Below are 22,756 nucleotides of genomic sequence, written 5' to 3' on the forward strand. Positions count from 1 at the left end.
GGAAGCGCGGCCCAATTAGGGGCGGGGGCGCGGCTGAGCGGCCCTGAGGCCGCAGGTGCGGGTCCGCGGTGACCTGTCCTGGCTGCGGGGCCCAGGAGGGCGGAGGGCGGAGAACGGCGGCGGCGCCCGAGCTTGGGCAGGGACTTCTGGAGCGGAGTCCGCGCGAGTCGGTGGCCCGGCGCTCCGCCCTCGCCCGCGGCGGGACCCGGGGCGGCTCGGTCCCCGGAGCAGGTCCTACTGCCCCGGGCGCGGACGCAGGTGTCCAGGGCCCCTGCCAGCGCGGCGGAACGGGTCCCTCGACTCCCGCCGCACCATCGGCCGTTCCCGCCGCCTCGCTGCCCGTAGGGCCGCGGTAGTGCCCACCTGGACACGGACGGCGGGGTAGACGCTGAGACCCAGGCCTCCATCCGCTGCTGCCCTGCACGGTCCTCGGTCCAGCCCGACCTCCCGACCTCACGGCTGCCCAGGTGGCCGGGCCCCACTCCACCGCTCTGGGCGACCCGCCTGCTGCGCACCCCAGACAGCGCCGTGGGGTGACCCGGGCGCCCTGCTGGGGGAATGCCCGACGCCCCTTCCTCTTCGGGACCGCGGTGGGCACGGATGTCGACCCCCATTCCCCGCCCAGAGACTCTGGAGGTCAGCTCCCCGCGACCTAGAGGTGCTGAGGTAGTGGGCAGTGGTGCGTGTCCGTGGGGGGGCGTGGCCGGCCTCGACCTCCGTCAGTTCAGCGCTGTTCCCTGGGTTTGGGTCTGAAAAGATTCGTTCCCTTATTGGACCCTCAGTTTTTCAGTAAACATAAAAAAACTATAGAGTTTGAAGATAAAAATATGTCCAAAGGGGTGAATTTCAGGTTTAAAAAAAATTAATGTTTCAGCCCTCCCTTGGTTAAGTGTTCTCCCCCTTCTTCCCCATTACCACCTGTCCCCCATGCTGAGCGGGATGTTTGTAAAATGTATTTTTGTTGAATATTATAAAATAGTATTCAACAACCCTGAAGATTACAGGCAAGTCATATGAAAATATTCTAGACTTTTCCATGTGAAACAACATCTGTGCAAGAATACGTGATATACGTACAGTTTGTAGAAATATTAAAAGTCCATCATGAAGGAAAGGCCAGCCTTGATGCAGAACAGGCTTTTACCTTGGCACCCCCCTTGAAATGAAGCGGGTGTGGGGTTCCTGCACTCTGCAGATAACATTTTAAAGTATGTGGTATATATGTACACACACGCAGAGCATAGGATTCATGTTACACATAGTCATATATAGAATTCATATATCGGGGCTGGGATTGTGGCTCAGCGGTGGAGCGCTCACCTCGCACAGGGCGGGGACCCGGGTCTGATCCTCAGCACCACACACACACAAAAAAAGGCATTGTGTGTGTCCATCTACACCTAAAAAATAAATAAGTAAATAAATATTTTTTTAAAATTAAAATTCATATATCAAAAATAATGCGTATTTAGTTATATAATTGTATGTGTTTTTGCACACTCGTGTGCATTGTTCTATGTCTCTACATGTTGTAAAAGCAAAGAACAATCCAGGTATCAATGTGGAGTATTTCCTCAAATGGTTGTTTTAACGTTCTCCTTCAGGTGGCCCCGCAACTGGGAATCGGCTTGGAGTCATGCACTATGTAGGGGTCTGTCCTCCTGTGTCCCCCCCGCCTCCCAGTTTCCATGGTGCCTATGTTTGACTTGCGTGTTTATTGCTTTCCAACTGAATGTTAGATCCACGCAGTGCAGAACTCTTCTGTTCTTCAGGGTGGTCGCCCTCGTGTCTGTGTTCACTAGACTTGTGTGATTGTAACCTGAATGCAGGAGTCCAGGGAGCCAGGGGGCCGTGTTACAGAGCTAGTCTTGAGTGGAGAGGAGGCTAGGCTGGAAGAGGACGCTCCTCTGCCTCTCCACAGTGTGGGCAGATCTAGCCAGCGCCTCACCGGGGGAGTCACAGTGCTGTGGACAGCAGAGGTGTGTGCTGTGTGTGAAGGAAGGTGGTGCCGTGAGTGCAGGCTTTGTAGAGTCACTGACCCCAGACCTTCTGAGTGGATGGTGTCACTGTCCCTGCATTCCCTCGAAGGCAAGCTGATTCTACATTGGCTCTTCAGCGTCATAGGCATGTTGGAGCTGAAGTCTGTGCACCTCTTACGAACACTCATACTGTGGGTGCTTAGTCGATGGCACACCTAACAATCAGTGTGGGAGAGAGTGTTACAGCATCTGATGGTTTAAAACCAGGAGTCTTGGAGTTTCCACGGCCACGCCTGGTGTCAAGAGCCACCGGGAGGGTTCGTGGGACACTGTGGAGGGTCTTGTGGTGCGACTACTGAGTTCAATCCCCAGTGTCTTCCCCCACCCCCCGAATTACACTTCAGCCCCTTGTGGTGGTGCAGGCCTGTCATCCCAGGGGTTTGGGAGGCTGAGGCAGGAGGAGTAACATTCAAAGCTGGCCTCAGCAACCTAATGAGACCCTCTCTCAGAATCAAATATAAAAAGGGCTGGGGATGTGTCTCAGTGGTAAAGTGCCCCTGGGTCCAGTCCTCACTACCCTCCCCTAAAAAGATCATCCCGTGTGTGGCTCATGCCAGTTATTCCCTGGGAGCTCCCGGCTCACCACCTACAGCTCTTGCTGCTAGTGGATGTGGTTAGACGGGACTCCACTCAGAGAAAGACTTGTGGACAGGAGCTGCATAGCCGACCACACTCTTCTCCAACCGTGGGGCACTCTGGTTTCTCCTGCGTGAATCTTCTTGGGTGATGGCCAGGTTGCAAGCGACTAAGACACTCAGGGTCACTCCAGGGGACTGGGCTGCGCAAAATAACCACCAAGAGACAGAGAGACCTTTTTCTTTGGGGGTCCGCAGAAAGAGAGAGAGAGAGAGAGGCCCCACCCCTTGCACGCGCTGACCTCTTTTATTGAGGAGAAGCTATTCAAATGAGGCAAGGGGTCAGGTTTCAGGGGGCTGAGTCTGGCTTCCTGATGTCTGCTGTCAGCAGATTGACTGACATCTAGGAAGGTCACACCCAAGAGCAGAGCAAGAGAAGGGGACACACAAAGGGCATTTCCATGGAACATTCTATCCCAAACAGGGCAAGGGGTAACATCACAAAGGAACGGGTGGGCTGTAGGTCCACCCATGGGGATGTGGGAAGGCACGCCCTGGCAGGAAGACACAGTCGCTCTAGGCAGCCAGATCACAGAGTGACATGCCACACCCATCAGAAGAGGAGACAACGCGGTCACGTGCTAGTGGGCTCCCACAGGTGAAGTGCAGGAGCAGCAGAATGACAAGGCAAATATACAGTGAAATTTAAAATTCTTCCAAAAGGTGACTCATCACCACACTGTGGTCTGAATCCGTCTCCTTGACAAGAGTGTTCAGTGTCATAGTAAAGAGGACATCCTCAAGACATTCTTCCTGTTTTATTGGTTCACGGCCACTTACACCACGGTGGGTCTGTGGCACATGTTTGTACAGGCGCAGAATGTGGCGTTCAGTCTACCCAGGACCCTTCCCCAGGTCTTCCTTTCCTCTTTCCCCCTTGGTCCCTCTACGCCACTGGTCTCCCTTCAGTTTTCTTGAGATCCTCCCTTATCTTTCTTCCCCTTTTCCTCCCTAGTGTTACCACTGTTGGCCGGTGACGAGTCCTTGCTTCCCCCATGTTGAAGAATAACACCAGAGAGCACGCCCAGGCCAGGTCAGAGTAGAAATCAGAAGTTTATTAAAGGACAGCAGAAAAGACTTCTCCGGAGGAAGAAGGGGACCCAAGAGGTGGAAGTGCGGTTGTCTCCCCTTTTTATAGTTTTGGTGATGGAATGTAGGTGGGAAGGCCCGAGGGGTGGGACACAGGTGGGCCAAACAAGTAATCTGGGCCTTCCCCTGTGACCCAGACGCTCGCCGTGCCACCTCTGCCTCCAGATTGCTGCTCCTCTCAGGCTTCTCTTCCTGATTCAGACTCATCGTCCAGTCCCCAGCAGGACAAAGAGCCAAGGCATCCTGTGAAAACAACACTTCACACCGACCACTCTCAGGATCTCTGCCTGCTACAAGTCTCTGCCGTCGAGTCAACCAATTGGTAAGTGGCTGCAAAGCTCTACAAATAGAATTGTAGTCCTCTGGCCAAAGGTGTTTTTTCTGATAATACATACCTTATGTAAGTAAAAAAGTATTAACATCAAAATTGTTAGTTTTCTCAATAAAATAAAAAGGTAGAAAACATGTGATGTTCCGTGTGGAACACAGGGACAGTGAGATGCTAACAGACCCACGTTTCATTGGCCTGATGACCCACGTTTACGGAACCACCAACGACTACAAAAGTCACACTTACAATGTCAAAAACACACTGCAAATTCCTCGTTGGTGCAGCACACTTCAGAATGAGAAAAAGCAACTGAATTTATAGGAAAAACTTCTCTATTGAAATTTTATGTTCTATAAATGAAAGAGCACTTAGAGAAGTCTCGCCCCAGTGTTTATTTGCAGGAAAACTGGAAATTCAATTGATAGGGTTTCACTTTTAGGATGAGGTATTGGCCAAGGCGAGGCCCTAGTTATCAATAAGATTTCTCTCCTGGGGTAAATTTTCTGGACTTTTATAGATGACTTAATTTGCATAGGTTTTTTTTTTTTAACATACTACTTACATTTATAGGGTTTCTTTCCATGGCGACTTCTCATATGACCTTGAAAGGATTTGGCACAACTGAAATCTTTCCCACATTTTTCACATTTATAGGGCTTCTCTTCCAACTGCGCTGCGTTTTCGGAAGGCTGAGGGCCCCTGGGAGGCTCTTCTGCACCGCTCACACTCACAGCCTTTTCTGCACCGCTCACACTCACAGCCTTTTCTGCACCGCTCACACTCACAGCCTTTTCTGCACCGCTCACACTCACAGCGCTCTCTGCAGTGTGCTTTCTCAGGTGTTTACGCAAGGAAGAGGCCCAGCCCAGAGCTTTTCCACACTTGTCACATCTGTAGAGTCGCTTTCCGTTCTGCACGATCACACTCATGGAAGGACAGGAGCCCCCTGAAGGGGTTCCCATCCTGCCAACACTTAGTGATTTCTTTTTAGTGTGCATTCTGACGTGTTTGTGCAGGGACGAAGGCCAGCCGAAGGCTTTCCCACACTTTTCACATTTATAGGGTTTTTCTCCATTGTGAATTCTCACGTGTCTTTGAAAGGACGTGAGCCAGCAGTAGGCTTTCCCACACTGCTTACACTCATAGGGTTTCTCCCCGGTGTGCATGATCATGTGGACGCGGAAGGACTTGGGGCAGCTGTAGGCTTTCCCACACTGCTTACACTCGTAAGGTTTCCCTCCGGTGTGCATCATCACGTGGACGCGGAAGGACTTGGGGCAGCTGAAGGGTCTCCCACACTGCTCACACTCAAAGGGCTTCTCCCCGGTGTGAGTCCTTATGTGTTCAGTGAGAGAATAGGAACGCAGAAATGTCTTCCCACAGAATCTGCACGCGTAGGGCTTCTCCCCACTGTGGGTTTTCACATGCGTCCTGAGGTATGAGGGGCGACTGAAGGCCTTCCCGCACTCGTCACACTTGTGCAGCTTCTGCCCCGTGTGGATTCTCCGGTGCCTCTGGAGGGAGGACGAGTGGGTGAAGACCTTCCTGCACTCGCTGCACTCGTAGCGTTTAGCTCCCCGGGGGCGTTTCCTGGGCGTCTGGCAGGAGGAGCCGCCACCCTCGTTCCTTTTACCCCGTGCACAAAGTCGCTTTATCATATGGATTCTGTTAAAAACGGGGAGCATGTTAATGACTATTAGTGGTTCATTTTTTAAATTTTTTGTACCTTTTTTACTTTTAATTTTTTATGTGGTGCTGAGGATGGAACCCGGGCCTCCCACATGCTAGGCCCGTGCCTACCCCTGAGGGGCGCCCAGCCCTGTGGTCTCTCATAGTTACACACCGGGATGACATCCACCTCCGCGTAAGTGTAGGTGTTCTGCCCTGTTATTTCAGAGTAGAATAAACCAAAGGCTCAGGAAGAGGGTTCAGCCATGGTCCATTACGACAGAAATAGTAAGGTCTGGGGATCCGTGATGATTGCTTCCAACCGAATCATCTTTCAAATACTCAATGTTCCAATCATATGAAGAGGATTTCTGGAAACTTCTCTTTGAATAAATTTGGATCCAGCTTTATCTGCCCTCCTCCCTCCCCCCTTCTTTCCCTCCCCCTTCCTTACGTGGAACACAGGGGTGCTTAATCACCAAGCCATCTCCCAGCCCACCACCTTTGTTAGGGCCCCCCGCTGAGTTCGACCTTGAGATCGCCATCCTCCTGTCTCAGGGTCCTGAGTCGCTGGGATTCCAGGTGGTCACCACTGTACCCAGCATGGCTTTGTACTCTTTGGGTTTTTTTTTTAAGTTCCTTTTTTTTTTTTTTAATTTTTCAGTTGTAGATAAACACAATACCTTTATTTTTTTATGTTTACGTGGTGCTGAGGATGGAACCCAGGGCCCCGCACAGGCAAGGCAACCGAGCCTCTGCCCCCCAAGCCCCCGCCCCGGCCCCGTGTGTTCTAACCTTCCTCCTTACACACTGAGAGTCCCATGAAGTGACACTCACCTCAGATGTCTCCCCTGTTTGTTGTCCCTCTTCTCGATGCTGTGCTGTCCCCAGGTCTCTCCCAAGAGGGAAGCCCAGGTGTCGTTCCTTTTGAACCTGGCAATTTTCTGCTTATTGGACAACGTTTCCCCACAGGCTCCTGGCCGGGCGGGCCCACTGCGTTGACTGCCGTCATCTGAAACCCAGCCAGGGACAGACAGGAGGGCGGCGCTGAGGTCTGGCCCAGGCAGGAGCTCACTGTCTCCTTATTCCATTGTGACAGGCCCAGGGGACCAGAACGCAGGCCCCTAACATGCACAGAACCACCACAAGGACTCGGGCCAAGACCTCCCTGTGGCCTCAGTCAGTTTTTCTTAAAGAAAAGAGGTCTGTCTGGGCTCGTGGTTTTGGAGGCTGGAGGCTGGGCTGCCACGTTAGGTGGCTCCATCTGGCCAGCTTTGGGTGAGGTCCCCCCACCGGGTCAACTGTGGCAAAGGAGAGGATGGGAAGCGGTGGGGAGAGCCGAGGGCCAGGTCTGCTCTCCCAGGAAACCACTCGGTGGGCACCAGCCTGTCCCTGAGGCCAGCGTGCTCCTGCGAGGACCGAGCTCTCCTGACCCGAGACCCTGTCCTCCAACACGCTCCCACCCACGAGCTGAGGACCACGCAGCCACACCAGCCTCCACCGGGGCCTGTGAGTGGGAGCCCACACAAACGGCCCAAAAGCCAAACACGAGCCAGTGTGTCGCTCTGGACCGTCCCGGGGAGACCTCTGTGCTGTCCCCGATGGCAGCCGTGACAGTCTCCTTACCCAGGGTCTTCCCCATCTACTTTCCACACTCTGCAAGGGGCTTAGGTCAGTGGCGGGTGAAGAAGAAGCCGCCCTCACCCACGGAGGCCAGGTGCCGGAAGGTCTCCAGCATCACGTCCCTGTAGAGGCTCCTCTGAGCACGGTCCAGCAGGGCCCACTCCTCGGGGGAGAAGTCCACGAGCACGTCCTCAAAGGCCACTGGGTCCTAGAACAAACCATCAATGTGCACCCGAGAGGCGCTCCGCACTGGGGAACCGACTCGGTTCACAGGAGGCTCCCCCAGACCGTGGCTCCCCACGTCGACTTACGGCCCCTCTGTGGACTCACTTCCCGGGCCGGGATTCCTTTCCCCCCTCCTCCCTCGAGGCCATGCTGGGGACTGAACGCGCCTCACAGGGGAGGTAAATCCCACCACTGAGCTGCCCTCCCAGCCGGAGTCAGCTCTTCCAGTCCTGAGGGTTGTGCCCAGGGAGCTTCACCAACATGAAACCTTCAGTCTCTGAGTTTGGAGGCAGGGTCTCTCGGTTTGCACACGACCTCAGCTGGCGGTCCTCCCGCCTGAGCCCTGCTCTGCCCACGCACAGGTTGGCTTTTCTTGTTTAGAAATGAATGTGGCACATATCAAGGTGCAGTTGGGTGTGACACTCTACCACAGCCGCGGGTACGAATGCCCGAGCCGACAGCTGGGGTGTTCCAAGTGCGCGGTGTCCCTCACCACAGTCACCACGTGTGGGGAACTGTCCCTCCCAAGCCGAGGTCCGCGCCCCTTACCCGCGCTCCCCGCACACCCGTCCCGGGAGCCCCGTCCTGCACGCCCTCCAGCCGGCGGTCTGTCTGCCCTTCCTGCAAGTCCCTCGCGTTGGAGTGGCAGGACTTCCTCTGTCCTGCAGCTTGTGATGTCCCCGTGTGTCCTGGCCACGTTCCTCATCCCCAGCCACAGTTCTGAGCACGTCCCACACACCGAGTGCGTCTCTCTGCCTGCTGTGGCCCTTCCATTCTTTTTTTTAACTACTAAAAAGTTTAATATGAAAATGTGCGTGACCCGATTGGCGTGTCACAGGTCACAGGCCCTCGGCTGAACAGCCACCACCCACCACGCACACGAGTTTCCAGGCCTCTAACGGGTCGTCTCCTCGGGTTACCACCTGTCCAGTGTCGGGCTGCTGCCCGCGGGTCCACCCTGGCGGGTTCCACCCCACAGGTTCCTCTATCACAAGATGCATAAAGGGTCAAATCCCAGAAATACTCCTGGTCACACCTGCCACCATTTCATTTCAATGACACCTCCTTGTCCCTAAACTTTTGGGCGAGGGCAGGGGGGCCCCTCCATCCTCACAGGACCGTGGGGCAGCGTCTGGCAGAGCCCAGGATGCACTGGAGCAAGGGAGAAGAGCTTCATGAAAGTGACACACATTTTCATTTGAAGACTATCGACTCCTGTGGCAAGAATGACCTCATCCTGCCAGTGCCCCACCCACCACTCAGCACCGCACCAACCAGTCCACCCCTGGTGCCAGGGGGTAAAACCCGAGAAGGCTCCGGGTGAGGCCAGGGGTGAGGCCAAGGGTGAGGCTCGGGGTGAGGCCAGGGGTGAGGCCAGGGGTAAGGCTCCGGGTGAGGCCAGGGGGTTCTCCTGCTGCACCCCAATCGACCACAGGCTTCTAAGGATATGTGGAAACCAACTGGCACCAGGTCAGCTGGCCACAGGCAGTCATTACAAGTGCACCAGACTCTACCTGTGCATGAGGACATTTTTGAGGAAAATGCTAATTTTGTTTATTTATTTTGGTGCCAGCGATTGAACCCAGGGTGCTAAGCACTGGGCCACATCCCCAGCACATTTTTATATTTCATTTAGAGACCGGGTCTCACTGAGTTGCTTAGGGCCTCCTCAGGTTGCCGAGGCTGGCTTTGAACTCACAATCCTCCTGCCTCAGCCTCCTGGGATTACAGGCGTGTACCACCCACCCAGCTGAGAGAAATGCTAAGTTTTCAAAATTTTTTTTTTAGTTATAGATGGACACAATGTCTTTTTTTTAAGAGATAGAGAGGGGAGAGAGAGAGAGAGAGAGAATTGTTTTTTAATATTTTTCAGTTTTCGGTGGACACAACATCTTTATTTTATTTTTTTATGTGGTGCTGAGGATCGAACCCAGCGGCCCGCGCCTGCCAGGCGAGTGCGCTACCTCTTGAGCCACATCCCAGCCCACAATGTCTTTATTCTATTTATTTATTTCTATGTGGTGCTGAGGATGGAACCCAGGGCCTCATGCGTGCAAGGCAAGCCGTCGGCCACTGGGCCACACCCCAGCCCCGAGAGAGGCTGACTTTGATCATGTGTGTCACTTACCACAGTGACTTGCTCCTCCTTCCTTGCTCCCTCTCTGCACAGAGACCTGTTGGAAGGCAGAGCCGGGCAGGAGGAGGACCTGAGGACGCCGACCCCCACGGCCACTGCCTGCACCAGCTCTATGGGCAGCCGTTGACGTCTCCATGAGGGGTCCCTCCCAGGAGGCCTCTGTCCTGAGGGGACCAGGACTCAGAAGGGGACGAAGGCAGTGAGACTTCCCGGAGGAAGGGGTCAGAGGTGGCTTCCACGTGGAGGTGACATTATTAGATCATGAGAGCTGTGACCTCATGAGTGGCTGATTCATTGGGATCGACAATTCAAATGCAGTTCTGAGTGGTCACTAGGGGCAGGTGGGCATGGCTGGAGGAAGAGGTCGCTGGGGGCGTGACCTGGGACGAGACCCTGTCCCTGGATCCTCTGTCCCCAGCGGCGGAGCCGGGCGCCCCTCCTGCACTCCCTCCACAGACGGGCTCTGCCTCAGCCCAGCCCAGAGAGAGGCGCCGTCAGTCAGGACTGAGCCTCCGAAACTGTGAGCCCAGAATAGACGTGTCCTCCTCTAGCTTGTTCTGCTCGACTATTTTGGTCACGGTGACACAAGCTGTCCACACATAACCCCGGGGCGGGGCGTCTCGGCGGCATCGGTGAGCCCTTGGAGGCGCGGGGGCTTCTAACATGCCTATTGTGGAAAAGCAGGCTTGTCGTGGATCAGCCTTGTTGTTTGTGCTCTGTTTAAAATAACTGGGTGTGTGGACATTTGAGGTTCGCCCTGGCAGCCTCTGGGTGGGACCACGAGGCGTTTCTTGCAATCACACCCCATTTCTCCTTGCCCTGTGTATGAGGGTCGTCACTGAGCTGAGCCAGCGGCAAAGCTCAGACCTGACTTTTGGGTAAGATTAATTCTTTTTTTAAAAACATCTTTTTTAGGGCTGGGTTATGGCTCGGCAGTAGCGCACTTGCCTGGCATGCGTGAGGCACTGGGTTCGAGTCTCAGCAGCATATATAAATAAATAAAATAAATGAATAAAGGTCAATCAACAAATACTTTTTAAAAAAATCATTTTTAGTTGTATACGGATGGACACAATATCTTAATTTTTAAAAATTTATTTGTATGCGGTGATGAGGATCAAACCCAGTGCCCCACACACGCTGGGCAAGCGCTCTGCACTGAGCCCCGGCCCCGGCCCTGGGTTGATTCTTTACTGCACCCCAAGCATCCCATTTTGTGATTAAATTTCAAAATAGATCCCTCTAGATCAGGAATGGCACAAGGTTTGAGAAAGATGCCTATTTTAATTTACAAAATATAGAACAAAAGCAAAATAAATGAGCAGAAAAAGGAAAGAATCATTCAGGTGGCGTGAGGAGCCCGGGCCTGGGCTCTGTGGAGGGGTGAGCAGTAGACACTTAGGCCCCGCCGGGGGCTGGCGTCAGGGGTGCGCGAGTCCGAGTGACGGAGGGGAGGGGGCTTGTCTGCTGCGGCAGAGGCGCTGGCTGTGGCGCTGAGTGACAGGGAGGTTAGGCAGCGTTCTGAGCCGAGCAATGACCTGATCCAGCCCAGTGTCCCTCTGTGACCTGGATCACCCTGGTCTCGGGGCTCGGGAGCAGGTTTGCACACTGGCTGTAGCCAGGTCGTAGGAGGTGGAGGGTCTGAGGGGAGCAGGGGTGCGGTGCACGTGGATCAGGTGGATCTGAAGTCCAGCCAGCCACGTTCCCAGGGGACCGAGGGCGGGTGCCGTGTGAGAGGACAGAAGTCTCTTGCAGACCTCACCTGCTTCAGCGGAGTTCGAGGTCACAGAGGAGGACGAGGGAGGATGGCGCCTCCCCGCGCAGCAGGTGGGGACGGAGACGAGGATAAGGCACAAGAAGGCCTAAGACACAGTCACTACTGCCCCGCAGAGGTGTGAGCAGGCAGGGCTTCCCGCGGGAGGAGGGGCGCCCAGGGACAGCCACCTTCACGCCCGCCCCTGGGGGGCTGAGGATGGCCTTAGCTTGGAGACCCTGCTCCCCAGGGGGTCACCCTCTCCTGGACTCCGTGGACAGGCTGCTCATGTGTCTTTGTTGGTGCATGTGGATATTTTAATGACGCAAAATCCAGAGTTTAAAGAACCCAGATCACTCAGGCCCCTTGTTTACGTACAGAGGACGGAATAACCCTTGACGCACTTTACAGTTCAAGAAGAGAACCCGGCCCGGTCCTTTCAGAAGATGCTACGCAACTGTTTCCATAGAAACGAAAGGTTCTACAGACCATCATAGGTCCACGTTTCTAGGTGGCCCTCATTTCATGGCATAAGAATCATCATTAACCCTAAAGGCCACAGGAGATCAGCCTTGGACCACCCCTGTCACAAACGCCACCCCTATGAAAGGGGCGGACTGATCCTTGGTGGATCTTGGTCATTCACCCTTTACACACCAAGCCCTCCCTGGCAGGAGGAGGAGGAGAGCCACAGATGTGAGCTGACCGCACTCCAGAGGGGAGCAGGGAAAACGCGGCCCAGACCGCCCCAGTGGAATGCCCCCCACCCTTCACCTCCCACCTCTCCTCCGAGAGCCGAGCAGCCGGACCACGTTCTGAAGGAGACCGAGGCAGCAGGGCAGGGCCGGGCCAGCCGGTCTCCCACTGGGACTCAAGGGTCACGTCGGGCCATCCAACCACGTGGGGCATCCGCCCTGACCACCTGTTCCCGGATGTCCCCAGCCACCCTCCAAGGGACACTGGCTCGCGTCCCGGCCTGGTCTCTGCATTTTGCTTTGCAAGTTGGGGTCTGGCTCTCTCCCGTGGCCTGTCTGTGGGACTCTGGGCGACAGGGGGGGATCACCTCTTCCCTCTCCGTGACCCCAGCCCCTCGCGGTCAGTGTGTCCCCCAGAAACTAAAACCTGGGGGAAGAATTTCCCGGCAGCGTTCCGGGCCAGGCAGGGGCAGAGGCTGCTCAGGGTCCTGGGGCACCCCATGCCCACCCTGCTGGGCTCTCCGGAAGGAGAGGATGGGACCCTCCAAGGCCAGCACCGGGCAGCGCCCACCCACACTCACCATCCTGCAGCTCCAGGCTCACGCGCTCTGGGGGTCCTCGGCAGTGCAAGGCAGCGCAGGGCATCTGGGGCTGGAGGCCACTAAGGCCCGCCCAGAGGCCTGGCTGGACTGGGATGCTGACCCCAGCGCCCCATTGGACGGCCACGCCCCAGACACGCCCCAGACACGCCCCAGCCCCCGCAGGGTGTCCCAAGTGGCACCGCAGCTCCTGATTGGCCATTTCCTTGACTGGACAGTTCCCACCCAGTGTGTCCAGGGGAAGCGTGCCCAGGCCCTGGGCCCCCAGGTCTCCCTTCTGAAGTGAAGATGGTCCTTAGATAGGCGCAACCCGGGGCCCTCGGGCGGCTCCACCTGCAGCAGGTGCCGCTCCTTCTGTCCCCCTCTCGGGACCAGAGGCCACTGGGCCAGACTTGGGATCAAGGGAGGGGTCAGGGGAAGGTTCTCCACCCGTAACCCGGTCGGCCCAATCGCCTGAACTTTCCAGCACATGAGGACACACTGGCCAGCTGCCTCATCTGGACATTGTCCAACGTCTGGAGTCGTCAACCACGGCACAGCTGTGGGGTCCCGGGACAATGACCAGCTCCAAGGCCAGCCAGCCTTCAGCAGGCAGAGTGCAGGGGACACTGGGCTTCAGCCACCTGAGTGTAAACCAAGGTCACGCAGCTGTGCCTAGGCACCCGGCTCCAGGGCCACTTCAACCACTTCAAGATGGCTCTGTTTTCTGAGATGCCTGTGGACCTCTGTGATCAAAGGGACACCGCTGCAGGCTTGTCCCTAGGACAGACTTCATAGGGTCCTCTGACCGTGGTAGTCACTTAAATGTGCAGATTTCTTGCCGATCCAGAGCCCGTCTGCTGAAGGAACCCCGACAGCAGGCTCCCCAGGCTCCCCGCCCCCCGGGAGCTCGGGGCGACTCACAGTCACCAAGGCTCAGGGCTCCTTTCCCACCGCAGGACACCGGGCTCTTTACAGGGCCCCCAAGCACCGCCCTCTCTCACGCTGGGCTGAGCGGCCTCCTAGGACTGAGGGCCGACACGCTGGACCTCGGGCTGGAGCCCTGCCACAGCAGCCAGCTGTCCCCACCCAGCCCTGAGGGCCGGGCACTCTGCTGGGCCCACGGGCCCACGGAGCCTCCAGTCGCGCCTGCTGCAGCTGCCCCTCGCGTCACGGGCACTCTGACGAGCCGCGACCCCACTCTCCCGTCCTCCCGCTGGCCTCCCTCAGACCTCCCGTCATCGGTGCCGTCCCTGTGTCTTTCACAGAAGCCGTGGGCTTCCTGCCGGCTCCACGCACCTCTCCTCGTGATGGAAGCGCATTCGCTGTTCTGCGCACACGCGGCGCCATCCTGCCCACTCCATCACGGAACCGTCAGGAGGTGTGCAGAGCCGTCCTACCACCGAGGCGGTCAGCTGACATCCAGGTCATCATGAGAAGAGCCATCCTTGAAACCAGAGCAGCTGATGACCACTTGGCCCCGGCCTGTGCTGGCCAGCCAGGGAGACTTTCCTTCCCTTAAAGGGGCCGCCTGCTGCGTGGGCAGCCAACACGGGCAAGGGTTCACAGATACCCGCCAGGAGACAGAGTCGAGGCGTCCACAACGTCACTGAAATGTCTGAAAAGACGCCACAGAGATCTCCCCAGGGGCCCGGGATGACTGACTCCAAGTGCTCCTCCAAGGCCTGTTGTCTTAATGGTGCACTTCTTGGGCAGGTGGCCTTTAAAATTCACACACGGAAGTGCACTTGTCACACACACAGATGATCTGACACAGATCACTCACTGGGGATGGGTTCATCAAGAGGCTGACTCGATTTCCGTTTAGAATCCACGAGACAAGAACCAGGGAGAAGGAACGGCTGCGGAGCTGCTGGGGTCCCCCGCCACCTGGGGGCACGGCCACCTCCGGGAGCTGTGACGCTCATCAGCTGAGAGGCCTCGGCCGTGCAGACCCCACGGGTCGGAAGCAGTGAGCCCATTTCTTCTCAAAAATCCAGCTTCGTCAGAACATCCCGATGCAGATGAGACCCACGTAAAGCGTCTTTGGAGTCCCTGAACCCCAGGTGGCACCTGGCAGGAGAGTCCTCTGGGAAAGGGCACGGACTCAGGAGAGCCCTGCGGAGCAGGAGAAGGGAAGGAACTTCCCGAGCAAGAGCCTTCGACTGTGAAGGACGTGACCTCGAGTGGCACCCACCACAGACTGGGGCGGCCACACTGTGGGCAGGGACGTACCGAGCAGGGACACCCCCGGGTGATATGAAGAACGGCGAGGAAAGGATCCCCTACAATTCTGGGCATCGTCCTCATCCAGAGCAAGGCCCTGTGGTGAGGCGCCGTCCAGGCAGGGCTCGGGAGCCCTCCCCGCCCGGGACCGGTCATCACGACGTGGTCCTCACTCCAGAAGGTCCCAGCTAATGTGTGGCCCTCGTGCCGTTTCCTACACTATGTTTTACCACAAAAGAGTCAGCCAACGTGATTCACCTCCACATCACAATAAGGGAATGTCGGAGGCACTGTACACAGAACGGCCTTCCCCACGCACCCTCAGAAGACGGAGCAACTCGGGCGGTGGGACCCGCGTGCTTGACGCAACACTCACCGCAAAGCGAGTTACCAGGGAGGGGCCCGCTCAGCTGCCCCCAAGTGCAAGGGCACGTGGGCTCTCAGGGCGACGCGGTGGGAGGCTCTTGAGTGTGGCGCCGACAACACTGGTTTCAGGATTCACGTCGGTGCCTCTGAGGGCCAGGACATAGCCTCTGAGCGTCATCTGAGGGCACACAGAGGTTACAAGGGCGCGAGTCATTTAGGGTGCAGCGGGAGGACGTGGGGGAACACTTGCAGGAATCTGAGACAATGCCCAGCACCTCCTAGAACTATGCAGTGATTTTTTTTTATTTGGGGGGTAGGATGGATGAAATTGATCCATGCATTTTGGGGTGAGTTTGGAGGGCTCTGAGATCCTAAGTAAGTGACCACTTAAGTTACATGGGTGGCTCTGTGGCCTGATTCATTCAGCTAGTGCCTTTAGGAGGCTTGGAGCATCTGTGCAAGCACCCGGCTGGATCAGGTCACAAAGTGGGAGGTCATCAACTACTGCACAAGAGAGGACCTTACAGAAAGGTCACGTTGCAGTTGGATTTAGGATCTGGAAAGTCGCGGATGGGGATTCACCACCAAAAGCCGGTGAAAGAGAATTCAAAAGAAAATGGAAGGAGACAGGCCTTGAGGGATCAGCAATGCTTCATTAAAGCAGCAGAGGGGCAGACTTTCAAGGGGAAAATGGTGGCGGACTCAACAGGGGTCTGGTTGCATAGGGTTCAGCAGAGCCAGGTCGGGGGGGGGGGGGTTGGTGTCAGGCTCATTTAGGGTGGAGCAGGAGGGCGGTGGGGGAACACTGTAGACAAGGGGAGTCCCCAGAGCCGACTGTCCATCTCCTTCATTCCGCACTCTGGGAGGGGATGATGAGCTGGGGCACAGTCCTCGTATCTGGTTGCTTCCTGCTGTGATGGGGTGGGTAGGAGACCCCTGCAGAGATCTGGCGTAGGACAGGGAGATGGGAGGGACTTTAGGTCCCTATACAGTGCTGGCAGTTGTGGCTTGAGGGGGTGCAGAAGGAGGAACTTGGACATCCTCATGGGTGGCTCCTTCCTGGTGGGGTTCAGAGAGCCACGTTGCTAGTGAAGGAGGAGGGTGGCTTCTGCATGTCCCCGGGGAGGGGATGGTCTGGGCTGGACAGCTCACCTTACCAAGAAGAGCCTCTGTATCAAGTTAGGAAAGCAGCAGGGGGCTGGGCTGGGGCTCAGGGGCAGAGCGGTCCTCTCACGAGTGTGAGTCACTGGGTTCGATCCTCAGCATCACATAAAAAATTTTAAAAAATGAAGATATTCTGTCCACGTACAACTTAAAACATATTTTTTTAAAAAGTTCCACTGACAACTAAAAGATATTTTTTAAAAAGCCCAGGGGAAATGTCATTACAAAGAAAATGAATATTAGAGGGGTTAAAAGAGAGAGAAGCCAGCAAGTCCTCTGTTTCAGGGATCAGCTAATTCTCATCTCTGCTGTTCCGTTGGGTCCTGTAGCTGGGTGACCTTATCAGTCCTGATTGACACAGAAGCAACATTCTTCCTTGAAAAAGAGGCAGAGGCCACCTTGTTTAGCAGTAGGAGATCTGGACCCCCATGATTCTGCAGGACAACAGACGCCCGGGATCCAGCTGATTTTGTAAGGTCAGCACTGACTTGGCAACCTGTTGGGTGTCTTCAATCACCTGCACTGTGAAGAGAGATTCCTAATCCCCCCACTGCTGTGCCAGTCCTGGTGGGTATGTCTGGCCCTCTGAGCAGGGGAATAGGCTGAAGGGCTTTCTTGTGTCTGGTGTGTGAGGTTATCTCAAGATAGGCAAACCTTGGATGTTAGGAAAAACAAAAATGGGAGGAGTAAGGTAAACCAAGGTAGGGAGGCTGGTCCAATTTTTGGTAGAAAGGGATAAACATGGACCTCACAAAGGAAAAATGCCTCAGAATTTGGGGACACCAGGGCTGTGGAGCTGACACAAGTGTATATCTTACGTTCTATTAAAAAAAAAACAAAAAACTATTGTCTCTTTTTTAAAAGCCCAGATATGGGTGTACTTTGGTTATAACTGTTTTTGCTAGGTGTTCAAGATCAAGCTGGTCAAATTGATCTTGTTCCTATCTTTTGTAAGAGTCACAACTGAGTTCCTTCAGGGGATCACTCTTGGGAACTTGTGAGCAGCCTCTCAGCTCATTTTGTGCCATCTTCCATGAATGCTCAGGGTTTCCTTGAGCACGTGGCTTTCCTTGGAAGCATCAGGGATGTCTCCCTTCTCCAATGACCCTCCTCTCTGCAGCATGTGCACTGGTTGGCTTTCTGTTCTCCAGGGTCTCATGGATCCCCCTGGTTGGGAGGTCATGTGGCCCAGAGTTGCAAAGCCCAGGTTCAAGCTGACTCAGAGGGCAAGAGGCACATATTGGCCATTTTCTCTCTCTTGCCCTTTTATTTCCTTATCTTTAGTCTCTAGGCTTTGGTCTTAAACATTGAGCAAGCCAGTCTTAAAGTAAGAGTACTGGGGTTTAAATATTTGATGTCTATAATCTTACAGTCATTCACCCCTTTTATTTAATTGGGGTTGGTATTAGGAGTGGAAATTAGCCCTACATCCTGTACTTCTACAGATGATGGCCTATTATCTCAAATTAACCCAAGTTGTCATATTGAAAGTTGAACTTTTGTAGGACACTAACAGACAACAGTTAAAGTTTACAAGGAAAATATCAAATAAAATTTGTGGGGACCCACTCTGAATGATTTGTGCCTTCCATCCTGGAGAGGCTTTGACTGGTCACTACATTTCATAGTGACCTGGACATTGTCCCAGTCCAGGAAGTTGAGGGTGTCTCTTCAGATGTAGGCGATGCCCCTTGGGTTGAATTACACTCACCTGTCCCCTGTAACCCTGCCCCTTCTGGCCTTTTTTTTGGATGGAACTTTCTAACAATAAGGGTCCTCCAATAAAAGCCCACTTCCAAATGTGCACTCTCTCTCTCTCTCTCTCTCTCTCTCTCTCTCTCTCTCTCTCTCTCCAGCCTCTCCTGACTTTCTCCTGCTCTCCCATTTGGGGACCCTGAGGCCAAGAGCGGAGAAGCCGTCCTGAAACTCGTTTAAAGGTAAAGTGGTCTGCGTTTTATTTGGTGTTTCTGGAAATTCACTTGAGCGACCTTAAGTTTAGCTGCCTGTGCGGGTCAGAGGAAGCAGAAATTAACAAGAGTAAAAACGAGTTGAGATTGTATAATAGCTGGGAACTAAGAAACATGATTTTTATAACCCCAATCTTTTACATTAAACCTTGGTTTGAAGAAAATAAGCTTAGGAAAATGTTCTTCTAATCTTATACTATGAAGACTTGTACACGTGGAAGATATGTACACATTTACTGTACAGAGAGACCAGTAAAGCACCACAATTAACAGATGTTTTTATATTGACTAAATTTAGCATTTAAAGAAAAATTCAGAATTTTTAATGTAATGTAATACACTCAAATAACAGTTGTTTAAGCAGAGTTGTACAAACCCTAATTCCTTTAAGGCCAATTGCTCTAAAGAATAAAACTTAACATACACAATAAATTATCTTTTTTTAAACCTTTATTTATTTATTTTAGTTGTTGATAGACCTTTATTTATTTATTTGTGGTGCTGAGAATCGAACCCAGTGCCTCACACGTGCCAGGTAAGCGCACTGCTGCTGAACCACAATCCCAGCCCAAGAAATTATCTTGATAGATAGGAGCAAATTAATGTCTTAAGAAATCTTTGTTAATTTAACCCACAAAGGATCAAACTTTGGTTTACATCAGTACATCGATATTTGGCCTTAGGAAAAAGCTTTAAATAATTTTGACTCTGCTAATTATATACATCTAATTTAGTCATACAAACTCTTTGAAATTCACCCTCCACAATCCTTCTGCAACTTAGACATTTTATAACTTTTTACTTAACCACACAAAAGACTTTCTCATCCAGAAACATTTTCCCTTCTACTTTCTATATTAAAATACATTTCCATACCTAGAACCTTCTTGTATCTCTTTCCCAGCTGTTGACCCTTTTTTAAAAAAAATTTAATACTTATTTTTTAGTTTTCGGTGGACACAACATCTTTATTTTATTTTTATGTGGTGCAGAGGATCCAGCACGTTACCGCTTGAGCCACATACCCAGCCCCAACCCTTTTCTTAATTCACACTCTGAAACCATTTTTAATATTAATTTATTTTTTAGTTGTAGTTGGACACAACACCTTTATTTATTTGTTTTTATGTGGTGCTGAGGATCGAACCCAGGGCCTTGCTCGTGCTAGGCAAATGCTCTACTGCTGAGCCACAACCCCAGCCCTCACTCTGAAACAATTCTAACAAAATTTCTGAAATTTGACAAATTACTCCACTTTAATAAGATAAAATACTTTGTTTTTATGGTACTTTAAATGAAGCCCAAATGAAACCTCTTGAACTCTCTGCATATAAATCACAACTGATAGTATCTTAACTCTTAAAACCCTTGTTTTCAGTGAAAACACAGACAAAGCAATCTTAAACATTTTTCCATTTACCAATTTATGAAAACACACATAATGTTTGAATATATTACCTTATGGAATTTAAGAAGTGAAAAGTACCTGATTTTATATTCAGCAGTTAGAACTTTAACTTTGTAAATTTATTTATGATTAATCTGACTTATGTTTAATCTAATTTATTCATTTTTAACTGTAAAAACCAAGATATCATAAATGTAGTTAGCAGTATTGGCCATCACTTCCTTGTTGGAAAAAATCCTAGAAGCAATGGATATTACATTCTAGACATTTTATAGAAATCAACACTCTATTAAATATTGTCTGACAACTTAGAAAAACTTGCAAGTTAGCAATTTAAAAAAAATTTTTTTTAGTTGTAGATGAACACAATACCTTTATTTATTTATTTATTTTTATGTGGAGCTGAGGGTTGAACTCAGGGCCTCACCCGTGTTAGGCAAGTGCTCTACTGCTGAGCCACAACACCAGCCCTTATGAGTTAGTAATTTAAAGACATATTTACTCTCATTTGTTTACCTAATTTAATTTGAACATTTTCAATCATGTGAACTTAAAGATATCTGGATCCATTTTCCTTTTAAATTTTAATTTATGAGTGCTCATTTATCTATATGCCAATTTTGATACATGTACATGACATATGAACACAAATACATGTAGACACAACACACGATACACATGATACACACGTACACAAAACAGACAGGAGACAGAGAGCTTGTGGCTGTTTGTTGTGAGAGGACATTTTCCCAATGTACTTGAGAGCTAAACCTTGAAAATTAGCCTTTGAACTTTGACAAAGTGTAAAAACTGTAGTTAGATAAAATAAGACTGATCAGAAAAAGATTAATCTAGGCACACAGGATCAATGTGGCTCCATCATGAAACCATGGGCACAAAAATATAGAATCTAGGCGTTGGGGATTTAGCCATAGCAGAGCCCTTGCCTAGCATGAGTTTGGTTCTTGGCCCTGAAAAAAATATATAGAATTTTAAAGACAAGAGTTCTAGAAAATGACACAGCCATTACGTGATCAGAGTTCACTTTTTGGCTCAGATTAATTTAGATACTGAAAGAATGAGAGGGCCCTGGAATTGCCAGGTAAAGACGCTCCAGGTAAAGAAGACTTGACCATTCCCTTCCCTACCCGACCTGTAGTTTAGGGAGGAACTTGTTAAGACAGCAGTGTGGTCAGACATTTGGGTCCAAAAGGCATCTGGGATGTACAAGTGACCCTTCCCCCCTCTATGGTCCCAAATCGATTCTGTGTGAGCCTGGCCCGTCTTGCAGGCCCCCACGATTTATAGTTCGAATGTGAGCCTTGGTGAGCGGGAGACCTGGCAGAAGCCAAGGGAAGCTGCAGTCTTGAGCTAAACTCACGCCTGCGGTGTGTTAGCCCTTTTTTCTTTGTAAAATCAGCCTCCTAAGGTGTGATCCTGTGATTCATGATTCCCCCAGAGACCAGTTTTACCCCCCAGTTGATAATCAGGCCAGGTTGGTGCAGAAAGTCATCCGGCATCTCCTTTATCTCAACTGTGGTTAGGTCATCCCCTAACATCGAGGAGCAAGCTCCCCTCCAAACAAAAAAATAAAAATAAAAATAAAAAAAGAGAGAGAGAAATGGGTGCCTGTGGGGAGGACACTGTCTCTTTGGCTAGGGGACAGCTCCCTGATCCCAGAGCCTCTAGGGGGTCAGTAGCTTCTGCCTTTCCTTCCATGATCTCTGGCTGGGCCTCACTGAGAATGGAGGATGATTTTTGATAACTATCTTAATTTAAGGGAGGACATTTTCCAGCTGGTTGTGCCCTTAAAATGTCTCGCATGCTCCCTTGGTCCTGTGGGTCCTCACACTCACAGGACCACGGTTGCACATCGTGCCTCCCAGTTTGAAGTGGAGGCTCGCCTGGCAGTGCTCTGGGTGACGTCTCCACTAGAGAAATAAATGGCTTGGATTCCTGAACCAGGACAGAGGAGGGGTGGCTCTACTCTGATTAACAGGGATGGTGTCTCCACCTGCAATCCCAATCCTGCAGGACCCCCAGGGTCCAGATGAGCCAAAAGCCTGGGGTCTCTGCAGGGCGCTTCTCCACGAGACCAAAGAATGAGAAGGCCAGTGCTGTACGTGGGAACAAAGTGGCCAAAAGTGGCCTCTGACCTGAGGTCTGAGCACAGAAGGAAGGAATGGGGAGGGGCGGGTAGGAGGAGGAGGCCAATGAAGGACCGATGAAGGACCCGATGCTGGTCCTTGCTCCATCACCTGGCTCTAAGGCTCAGGACTGAGGCTGATTGCCAGTTGGTACTGGCCTCCATGAGCCACAGTGGACCTGGGGAGCAGGAAGGGTCACCTATGAGGCAGAAAGAGAGAAGACACGTCTGGAAATTCAGCCATGCTCACCCTGGCTGGGGGCTCCCCTGGCCACAGAGCCAGAGACGTGCGCGTCCTTCAACACTACCCCTGAAGTATTGGGGTTCACGTCAGTGATCTTCGCTTAAATGCAACAAGAAGCTGTGAGTCAGGGTGCAGCTTAAGGCAGGGCTCCCTGGGGCCGCAGCAGCAGGCCCTGCAGCCCCCACCTCTGCATTCCGTGTCCCTGTCCTCTCCTGGACCCTGGGCTCCAAGGCTGTGCTCGGCAGGGGCGCAGCACGACTCGGCTCACGGAGGAAGCGGGTGCTGCCCCCAACCCGCGTGGGCAGCTGTACTTAAGGTCACTCGTGTGGATTTCCAGGGACACCAAATGAAACACGGACACACTTTACCTTGAAACAAGCTTCAGGATGGCTTCTCTGCCCTCGGGCTCCGGCTCCCCACACGGGAGGGCAGGAGAAAGTCAGGGGAGGCTGGCGAGAGCGA

General features: G+C 52.6%; 1 protein-coding gene and 1 long non-coding RNA gene across 2 annotated transcripts; one reads left to right on the forward strand and one right to left on the reverse strand.

Moving 5' to 3' along the window:
* The first annotated feature begins 83 nt into the window (after nucleotides 1-83).
* On the forward strand, nucleotides 84-4,228 carry LOC124092317 (uncharacterized). The gene is made up of 2 exons (XR_009226770.1): nucleotides 84-636; nucleotides 3,630-4,228. It is a non-coding gene; the product is annotated as an uncharacterized LOC124092317 (long non-coding RNA).
* Nucleotides 4,229-4,648: 420 nt separating this feature from the next.
* On the reverse strand, nucleotides 4,649-5,752 carry Znf556 (zinc finger protein 556). The gene has a single exon (XM_046443774.1). It carries the CDS (start codon nucleotides 5,750-5,752, stop codon nucleotides 4,649-4,651), a length of 1,104 nt encoding a protein of 367 aa, XP_046299730.1.
* Nucleotides 5,753-22,756: the final 17,004 nt, after the last annotated feature.

The sequence above is a fragment of the Marmota monax genome, unplaced genomic scaffold (genome assembly GCF_021218885.2).
Source record: "Marmota monax isolate L192 unplaced genomic scaffold, Marmota_monax_Labrador192_F-V1.1 WCK01_AAM20220418_F8-fsc00102, whole genome shotgun sequence".
Lineage (NCBI taxonomy): Eukaryota > Metazoa > Chordata > Mammalia > Rodentia > Sciuridae > Marmota > Marmota monax.